The 10,753-nt window shown below is 31.2% G+C and overlaps 3 protein-coding genes across 3 annotated transcripts; 1 reads left to right on the top strand and 2 right to left on the bottom strand.

The window, feature by feature from the left end:
- Positions 1–1,427: 1,427 nt before the first annotated feature.
- Positions 1,428–3,650, top strand: LOTGIDRAFT_163174 (hypothetical protein; the record flags this gene model as incomplete). Its single annotated transcript, XM_009059237.1, has 4 exons — positions 1,428–1,693; positions 2,098–2,300; positions 2,516–2,740; positions 3,109–3,650. 4 exons carry the CDS (start codon positions 1,428–1,430, stop codon positions 3,648–3,650), a joined length of 1,236 nt encoding a protein of 411 aa, XP_009057485.1.
- Positions 3,651–4,375: 725 nt separating this feature from the next.
- Positions 4,376–5,281, bottom strand: LOTGIDRAFT_163173 (hypothetical protein; the record flags this gene model as incomplete). The annotated part of the gene is made up of 2 exons (XM_009059236.1): positions 4,376–4,689; positions 4,978–5,281. 2 exons carry the CDS (start codon positions 5,279–5,281, stop codon positions 4,376–4,378), a joined length of 618 nt encoding a protein of 205 aa, XP_009057484.1.
- A 651-nt stretch (positions 5,282–5,932) lies between these two features.
- LOTGIDRAFT_163172 (hypothetical protein) lies at positions 5,933–7,833 on the bottom strand (the record flags this gene model as incomplete). The annotated part of the gene is made up of 3 exons (XM_009059235.1): positions 5,933–6,318; positions 7,304–7,633; positions 7,698–7,833. The coding sequence occupies 3 exons, from the start codon at positions 7,831–7,833 to the stop codon at positions 5,933–5,935; spliced, it is 852 nt and encodes a 283-aa protein (XP_009057483.1).
- Between the last annotated feature and the right edge of the window lie 2,920 nt (positions 7,834–10,753).

Raw genomic sequence — 10,753 nt, 5'->3', positions numbered from 1 at the left:
ATTGTTTATATTTTTCGAAAGATCCAGAGAAGATAAGAACATAACCATTAAAAAATTAGAAAAATTCGATGAAATTTTAGATAAATTTGATGTAGAAATATCATCAATAAAACAATCAAAAATTCCTAGTTCAAATAGTTGCTTAAAAAATATGAATAAAATTGAAATTTAAGACGATGAAACATTCATATCAAATGAACTTTTTTTCAGTATTATTAACCTTATTTCTTAAAAATTTGAAACATTTAAAGGACAAATTGAATTAGATGGAGAGATAATTCAAGATGGAGGACACAAACAAAACAGGCTTTAATGCCAAAACTTTTCACAATTTCTTCGCAACTGTGGATGTAAAATCGGATGCTTCTGATTGGTATTTCGCAGGAAAATTCATTTTACGTAGAAACAATTTTAAAGAAATAGAAAGATCAAAAAAGGGTAGTGGTGTTACCCTACTCAAAAAGATAAATGAATATAGTAGCGGTATAAATTGTTATATACCAAGCGATGGATACTGCTTTGTTAAGTGCGTAAATCATGTTTTGACTACACAAAACAATTTCAAGATTTCATCAACAGTTTTTCAAAATAAAACAGAAAAGGAGTTATGACAACTGCTAGAATCTGTGAATTCAATAAGAAATTTAATACTTATTTTCAAATTTATATGCCCAAACATAGACATTTTCAACCGAAGGTAATTCTACCACCATCATTCAATTGGGATTTAGAACCAACAGTCGGTGAGATGATAATATAATCCTCTTTTTTCTTGTTAAATGAATAACGAATCGGATCGTATAATTTAAAGATTGGATCTTGTATTTTATTTGTCATTTTCAAGGTTTAAAAATTGAGTAGAAAATTGTGGTCTGTTTTTTTTTTTTCAAAAAAAGAGTAATCTTCCTTGTAGAAGTTTCTACATTATTAAAACCGGATGTTAAGCGAAACAAGAAAGTTATTTTATATAAGGGTATTTTTTATATGCTTTTTTCGTTTAATTTAGAGTGAATAGGTTTGGGGTGTGGGGTTTGATGGAATGTAGGAATTGATTGAAGATGTTTTTGGTGTAAGAATTTATGAAATGTAGGGTGTTCAGGTTTTTTTTGGTGTAAGAATTTATGATATGTGGGGTGTGTAGGTCTTTTTGGTGTAAGAATTTATGAAATGTAGGGTGTTTAGGTCTTTTTGGGACTACTTATATACTTATACATGTATGATAAAAATGAATATCAAAAAACCAAAACTTTCAGTTCATTTGAATAAGATTAATGATTCGAAAGAAGAAAAATCTATAGTAACTGTAGAAGTTACTATTTTTAAAACTATAGAAATTTATCATGGCTCAGCGGTTGCGATGGATGTTTTAGATAAAAATTATCCATCTTTTTCTTTATCAGAAATTCACTTAATTTAATGTCTTAAAAATGGAACTCGAAAGTAGACAGCAATATATTATAGAGAAACAAAACGAGTTAAAAGTAAAACTAGAACAATATAATAAATGTAAGAAAAGATGGATTAGAGTTGATTCTGTTTTCAAAACACTGAGTGTAGTTCTAACAGTAGGAACAACAGTTGCAACGGCTGTAACTGGTGGATTAATGGTTCCAGTACTTGTCCGAACTGTATTAGCCACAAATTCTGCTTTTCAAACTTCATCTTGTGGGTTGATTGCTATTGCTATGAAAAGGTGAAAATTGTTACATACCAACAGATGGTAACTGTTTTATCAAATGTGTAAACTATGTTTTATACAAAGATTTAACAAATGAATTTCAAAATTTCATCAATGGTTTCTCAAAGGCAAATAGAAAAGGAGTGATGACATCTGCTAGAATTAATGAATTCAATAAGAAATGTGATATTTCATTTCAAATTTATACTCATAATAATAGAAATTTGCGCCCCACAATTGTAAAAGAGGAATTAGATTGGGTTTTATATTTACACAACTCCCATTTCTGTCTTATAAGAAGAAATAAAAAAGTTTGGGTATTAAAGAAATAGAAGATAATTATGAACAAGTATGGAAATCGTGTAGAGACGATAACGCAGTAACACAGTTTTCACCTCTAAAATAAATGTGTTTTCAAGTATAAGTAATGCTGGGTTATTTGCTTGGGATTGTGAAACATATTCAGCAAAGTGGAACGCGTATGCATATACGTTAATTAATTTCGAAAAACTAACAAAAATGTTAGACAGAATAAATAATCTCTTTCCAGATTTAAATCCTACAGATAATGTTCCAGAAGAATTTTATGATAAACTAATGAATATAGTAGAAATATTTGTAGGTACAGATTCTATAGATCAAATGTTAAATGTAAAAGATAAAACAGATTAATTCAAACTTAAAAAAATAAAATGTACTAAACTAATGGCATTTGATGCTAATGGTTTGTACGCTTCAGCAATGTCAGATTTAGACAGTGAATATCCAAAAGCAGAAAGTGCTAGACCGTTTCTACCAGAAGAAGAAAAAAAAATTGTAAAACTCTTCAATGAACAGCTAATCCTAGAACAGCTATTTTAACAGTGTGGGTTGACTATTCCAAAAACATGTTCTTCCAACCGATACCACCTAAAGATAATATCACTTTCACGAATAAAGACGGAAAAAAGGAAACTGGCAGTAAAATCAGGTTTAGAAATGGTTTCTGTTCAGATGTTTTAACATCGGTCGATATTCAAGAAATAGTTAAAGCCGGTGGACGAATTATTAGAATATTAGATGGTATAGTATACGAAGAAAATTTTAGTACTCCACTATATAATTTTAAGAGATCTTAGAAAAAAATAACGAGAAGGTAATATTGTGGGAAGTAATTGCATGAAATTATTAGGCAATTCCTTGTATGGTAAATCTATTCAGAAAGATAGAAACACGAGAAATCATTTGTGGAATGAAGTAACTTTTCAGGCTAACTTCGACTCACATGTTAAAAACTATGAAAAAATAAATGACACTCAATATTTCGTTGATACAGAAATTGAAGAAAAGGAGATTCCTGTTGAAGATCACTCAACTAAACACATAGTCATTTGGGATCATTCGTTTTATCCCACAGTAAAAGAAAATAATGAATAATTTCATTCATGTAGTAAATGGATTTTATAAACCTGAAATATACTATACCGATACTGATGGTTTATTCATTTCATCTAGAAATTGGGATAAATTAAATCGAGCTGGGTTGGTATCTGAAAATGAATATTGTAAAGGCAAGAATGATTATGGTGATGGTGGAATCATATTTGGTTTATATTTAGCGCCGAAAATCAAATATATCATTCTTACTTCTGATGGTGTTTTAAAAGAAAAGAAAACGTTTAAGGGTTATTCTTATAATAAGACAAGTGTAGAAGATTATATTCAGTTGGCTAGTGGACATGATGTGTCGAACGAATTTAATAAAAGATGGAGTTTCACGAATGGAGTCGTTATTCCAAAGGATGATGATAAACAAAAGAAAGTTTTTAGAAGTTATTTGAATCTAGTAAAGAGAAAACAACCCAACAGTGAAGGAACTGTGTTTCCTTATAGTGATAAAGATGAGTATAGTTTTGATGAAAACTATGAATTTGATGATTTCGATAACATGTATATTCAAGAGGAGAATGAAGAGTGGTTAATTAATCAATAAATTTAGTTCTTTTGTTTCAAATGAAGTTGAATAACAATTTCTTCGTTACCAAAATCAATAAACCTATTTTTACTATCTTTGATTTCCAGATTTATATTTTTAATCATGAACGAATTAAGTGGTAAATATGTTGTTTGAAATGGTTTCTCTATAATTCTATATCCAATCGGTACAGTGAATGTTGGAATACTGTAAATAATCTGACGTTTGTGTTTATTGAAACATCCACTGTTTATTAATGACGTCGATATCATTCTCGATATTAGCTTTATGCGGCGCTAAAGTGGATTGTGTGTATATTTGCTTATCAAATCCTAATAAAGTATTCAAAAAATTTTCTACATTGAAATCAACTTGACTCTTATTTCTCAATATGAATTTTATTTTGTTCAGATTCAAATTACCTTCGAATTCAGTATTGTTTTTACCATTTGCACTTCCCCCATATTCAGATAGATATTCGTTTTCGGCTATGTATTCATAGCTTCCTGGTAGTAAACTTATGGTTTTGAATGTAGCTCCGTTATCTGTTGATATTTTCATTGGGTTATTATTTTCGTTGATAATTCTAATGGAATTGTAAACAGAGAAATATTTTAATCCCAATTCATAATCTTCATTGCGATCGAGTTCGTACTCATAATCTAGACACAATTTAATGTCTGATTTATTTGAGGTGATGACGAATAATTGTTCTTTATTTGGCATTTTTTCAATGACTATTTTTATTGGATATTTTTATCAATTACGTTTTTATAATCATTTTTATCTATAATACCTTTCTCTAGGAATCTTTTTAATATGCAATTTACTTCATTATATTGTCTGTCTGAATGATGACCTTCTTTCATTGCTGCTAATATTATTTCTAATCTATTAAGCAATTCTTCATTATTATCGGATAAAAAAGTTATGCCTTGTCCACTGTTTTCTCTAGCTATCTTCTCTTCCAATTCGTCTATTTCTTGTATGATTGAATTGTCTTCAGCATAATCATCTACTTCGTCATCTTCAGCATATTCATCATCTTGATAAATAGCTTTTATATATAGATCAACTTCTTTTAATCTTCTTGTTTCGGGTCCCGTCTTTCTTATCGTAGGTAGAAATTCGGAGTATTCTACTAAATCCTTGCAATATCAACATCCCCCCATTCTTTAAATCTATTAATCCTTCTGTTAATGTAAATATAAAGTGTTTGTATCAATTTTGAATATTGGTGAATTTCCACTAAATCTTATTCTAAATCCATTAAACAATAACCCTTCATTATCAACAATTGGTGTAATACTCTTTGGCAAATCTGGGTTTGGATTTGAAAAATTACGTTTTATATCATCTAATGTCCTTATTATAAAACCACCATATTCAATCGGTTTTGGGGGATCTTTATGGGGTAAAGCTTCTATGGGAGGCGCGAGTCTCTTTTTAATATCTTCTTGACTTTTTAATATTTGTTGAAATAGAGTTTGTAGATTTTCTGTTAATCCAAGTTGTTGTAATTTGTTATTTTCAACTTGGGTCATAACTCTTTCACATGCAGGTTTTCTAGTATTAACGAATATATTTCCATGATCATCTGGGTTTCTCCATTGTGCTTTACAATCCTTTTTAAATGTATCTGTATCCATTCCGTGATTAATTGACTGAATAATTTGAGATAAATCTTTGTCGTTCAATTCGAAAAATAAAAAACAATTTGCATTTCTTCGAATGAATGAACATTGCATCCATACCGTAGAAAGATTGGGATCGGTAAATACAGTGACAGTTGTGATGTCTTCCCTTCGTGAAGAATTCTTGTGGAACGGCTTGATTTTTTTGTGCTGCACAGTCGTCAAACACTATTAAGTTCTTTCGCTCACTATCAATTTTAGACAAATCTAGATCATTAACATTTTTCGCAAGAAAACTTTTATATCCGTTGGATTGAAAGATGGATTCTTTTCTTTTATATATGTATCTAAGATATCTTTTATTTCTATCTCATCGTTGTCTTCATAATATTTAAATATGTCTTGAACATCTTTCTTTGGTATATATTCTAAAGCTTTGAGGAATTGGTAATATGATTGCTCTGGTGTTGTTGTGTAGATATATAATGAATCGAAATCTAAAAGTTTTGGTGTTGTCAACATGTTAAAGGTCAAATATGTTTTCCCAGAACCTGAGCTACCGCATATACACATGAGCATTGGGTTACTAGGAAATATTTCTCAATGGTTAAAATTCTTTCCCATTTTTTATTCTATATTTTTGTTCCAAAAATCACTCCTTCTCCTTTATACTTTGAAAGAATGTTTGTTTTTAAAAACTATGGCATTACCCTTATGTTTAAGCTTCATTTCTCCGGTGTCGATTTTATCTATTAGATTACGTAATCCCTCTTTAACAGTTTTCTTGGTTTCTTCACTAAATCGATTGCCAAATTCTTTAACTGTCCCTAATATATCTGCTACTCCCGAACCTTGTGCTATCTTTTCCATTTCCATATTATGTCTACGTTTTTCACTTTTTTCAGCATCAGCTGCTTTCTTGGCGTTGATGGCTTGTGTTATCCCAGCCCCCCCACCAGCTGTCGCTTCTGCTGCGGCCAGACCAGCAAATATTAAAGGTAGGAAAGGTAAAAATCCACCTTCTTTTACACTCTTGTCAATTCTTTCCAAATCTATATCATCACGAACTTTACAATGTTTATATTTATCAATAATTTTTTTTGGATATTTTAATCCTTTTATGTTATTGTAGTTGGTGATTCCGCTTCGATAGCTTCTATTATTCTTTTTACTAAAGTTTCTGGTTTCATTTTTAAGAGGGTAATTTAAATGATTATTCTATACGAATCATCCGTCTGTCGGATATTTTAATTAAATGTTTTGCTTCTTCCAATAATAAACAATGACCTGTTATAATTCCTTGTGTTTGTTCAATATAAATATTTATATTCACCCCTGTTTTGAAAAGATCCCCTTGATAGATCAAAACAGAAGATTGGATGATTAATTGCAAGATCTACATATTCAAACTGAGGTGAATTTCCAAATAATTCACATATTTTAATAGTTTCTATACAATTCATTATAATCCTTTGTGGTTGGATTAATTGTTAAAGGTTGGTTAGGATAATTATCGTTGTTTAATCTTCTTGAACTTTACGGATTATAGGATCTTGAGTTTGGTTCATTGCTACTCTAAAGATATTATTGTTATTCGTTTGAGAATCTGGTAAGTTCTTGAAACCAACCATTAAATATCTTGCTGGTTTAATAGTGTTAGTGATTGGCCATGTAGTGGATTCTCCAGTTAAAGTTATGCTACCTATTGTATTGCAACGAAGAAATGCTATTTCAATATCTTTAGTTAATGAGTTGAATATTCTCGTTTCTACTTCAATTGATGGTGTTATTACGGGTATGTTAAGTTAAAGATTTGTTATTTCTAATTTTGCATCTGAAGCATTCTCTCCAAAGAATATCTTATCATCATTGATTTCTCTTTGTAGATGAATTTTATATAGTAACCCTATGGAAACTTTTCTGTGTTCCAACAGACCGAATAGTGGATATAATTTCCAATTTAAGTAATTACCCCACCTATTATTCTTATTACAACATTATTGTACTGAAGTACTCGTTTTTAAAATCCGTGATTACCTGCTCGTCCTACTCTTTCTATTGTGTTTCGAGCAAAAGCTCTCATTCTATCTTCATTTGCATCATTTGGAACATTTCTTACCAGTTCTTTTAAAACTCTTTCATCACCAACATCGGGTATCAAGCCTAAGACTGAATCGTAGTTTTTGGGATATAGAACTGTTTTCAACATTGTGTCAAATTCCCCAGGGTGTTTAATGGTTTCTATGGGATTTGAACCAGCTTCCAAAACCATTTCAGTAAATAAAGATGGGAAGAAATTGTTTTCTAACGTTGTGTTGGTTTGTAGTACACTCATTGGGAGTTCCGTCTTTGATTTTGAAATCGCATCTGAAATAGGCATCAGACAGAAGCAACCACTTCGATAATGAATTAATCTCGAAAGTGGCCCTACCCCCATCATTTAGTTGAGACCTAGAGCCAACGGTTGGTGATATGATAATGTAATCCTCTTTTTTCTTATTAAACGAATAACGAATTGGATCATATAATTGAAAGATCGGATCTAATCTGTAATTTTTTTCTGCCATTTTTAAAGACAAAAATTTGGATAGATTGTTTACGGATTATTGTAAAAGTTTCGAGAAAAAAAAAGAGACTAATAAAAACTGTCTACAAACTGGATGATAAAGAAAACAAGGAAGGCATTTTGATATTTATTTTTAAATAATATGCTCTAATGAAGGGATAATAGGAATCTGATTGAGGTATTTTAAAAGTTCAAGATGTCGGACAAAGGAATCTATCTTCAAATTTGTGTTTCTGAGATGAATTCTATGTTGACCTATATAGTCAACAATTACGTATTTACTTCCTTGTGTTATATGTAGTCTCTCTCTATATATATCATCTCCAAATCATTACAGATTCATTATTTTTAACAGTTCAAGATGTGGGACAAAGGAATCTTCAAATTTGTGTTTCTGAGATGAATTACTAGTGAATTCTATGTTGACCTGTTGTCAGCATGGTATACTTATAACTTTGCAACTTGTAATTTAGTTAACATAACATTTAACATAATTATCACTATCTTTCTAGGTAGCCCTAGTATTTCTCTCAGCGTGCCTGTCTTTACTTCCATTGTCGGTATAGCATGCCTAAAGTTATTATCACTTTTGTAGTTACTGTACTTATTATCTGTTTCAGAGCGGCCATCTTGTTTTATATTTAAAGTCACTTTTGTATTCATTAATTAGCTGCTAAATTTAATTGGGTTAGTAAAATCATTTGTTTTAAGTATCAAAATATGTATTTGTATATTACAGATATATATAGTTAATTGAGGCATGGGTTCTTAATTTTATAATATTAGTTCAAAGTGTAAAACTTGTCACATTTCCTGACCAGTCAATGAGTTTTCCAGCATTGATTTAAATATAGGTTGTATCTCCTAATTTAGCTAAGCTTGAATATCAATCAGATGACTCATTCTCTCTAAATTAGACGGGAGCCGCGGTGGCTCAGTGAGTTAGACGCTTGCTCGCTAACCTGAAGGTCCAGGGTTCAATCCCAGAATAGGTCGAGATAATACCTTCGGATTTTTCAACCCGGTTTCCCCCTGTCAGTGATGCAGGTAAGAGGGGCTGACATGGAAAAAGCGTCTAGTCGTTCGGATGGGACAATAAACCGAGGCCCCGTGTGCTACAGGCTGTGCACGTTAAAGATCCCTCGACAGTTGGAAATCGAAAAAGAACAGGCTAATGCCGCTGTCCTGGCAAAATTTCCCTCATTGCCCGTCTTCATTAGCCCACATGGTGCAGAAAAGTAGGACGTAAAACTCCATTCATTTCATTTTCTAAATTAGACGATTTAGATTTAGTAACAGGTGTGTATGGATTTTATTGATTGTTGGTGACGACCACAAATCGTCCCGAACCCTTAATTGCAGTGCATTCTTCGAACGCACTGCATTGTTTTCGAAATGACTATTTTTTTTTTTTTTTTTTTTTTGTCTACTTCTGGTCACGCTCCCCAGCCAAAACTGCACATGCCACAGATTATCTGACATCATTATCTCTTATACTTAGCGTGTCGCTATTGTTTAAATGTAAAATGACGCATCTTCGCCCAACCGGAAATGACGTAGGACTTTAACCGTTCATTACGTCTTTCCAATACCTGCCATTATTCTGAATCTATTTTGAACATAATTTTTGTTTTGTTCATTACTTTGAACTAATGTCTAAAAGATAGCAATTTAAGAAATTTCAAATTTTGACTTTTGTCGCTGACTTTTAGAGATTTTATTTAAAGCATTTTTTAAACTTCCACAATTTTATTGCGATCGATCTGAAAATTTTCATGTAGATAAACATTTTGATTGTGAACAAAAATATGCTTTCAAAATTTAGATATCACTTCCGGTTATGACGTCATTCGCCTCCAAACTTCAAATTTCAACTTCCGGAATTTTGTAGATATTTGAAAAATTCTTTTTGCAATTAGTTATAAAGATTTTGGAATCAAAAAATTTGACCCGGAAGTATTGTGTAAGACGCCATCTTGATATGACTCATTTTTATAAAACTCAAAATGGGGCCTCAGGGTAAAATTGGATGTGCGTAAATTTGATGTTTATGTACACTACAATCGATTGCTAACAAAACATGGGAAGCCGATTTTTGAATTTTGGCTTTGTATTTTTTTTATTTCCGGTTTTATGTTTTCAGTAATTGTCAAAACTATTAAGGCTCATATCTAGTGACTTTGACCTTTGGTGACCTTGTGACCTGAACAAAAGTTGTTGCCTCTTACGAGATCTATCCGATTATATCTACACCTTTGTTGGTCATCGTTAACTTCCGGTTCTACAGCCATTGGAAAATCGCGATTTTTAACTTTGAAGAGCTCTGTCACGTGACCTGATTAACATACGACATAAATTCTTATATATTCTTTGAGTGCATGAAATCTCCTTTTTGGTGATATATCACACTTGATATTTTGATCAAAATTGCGCGTGTAAAATCACGGTGTCTATAATTTACCGACAGTCATCGTTGCCCTAAAAAAAAGTTTAACTACGAATATCTCATGATCTAATGATTGTAAAGACTTGAAATTTTGAACATTATTTAACAGTGTAGACATTATGACAGACAAATTAAAATTTTTGAAGTGGGCATGGCACATCCGGTGTGCATTTACCTTTACCTGAAATATTTGCAATTGTTATAACTCTCATAGTTTTCAATTGTCACCCTAGAAATTTTGCATGAAAATAGATCACTGCTTAGGACAATTTGTGATAAGATTACAGTTGTTTGCATTCTTTACTTTAAAAAAGGGAACAGGTTTAACAATTTTATAAATGTTCAATTTTAGAAACTTCAAAGACTCATATTACTTTTATTTGACCTTTGTTGACCTTTTGACATGAACAAAAGTTGTTGCCCATTACGAGATATGTCAGATAATACCTTCACTTTTGCTGTGCATCGTTAACTT

The sequence above is a fragment of the Lottia gigantea genome, assembly GCF_000327385.1.
Source record: "Lottia gigantea unplaced genomic scaffold LOTGIsca_38, whole genome shotgun sequence".
Classification (NCBI taxonomy): domain Eukaryota; kingdom Metazoa; phylum Mollusca; class Gastropoda; family Lottiidae; genus Lottia; species Lottia gigantea.
Note: the sequence above shows the minus strand (reverse complement) of the source record. Positions and strands in the feature narration are given on the sequence as shown.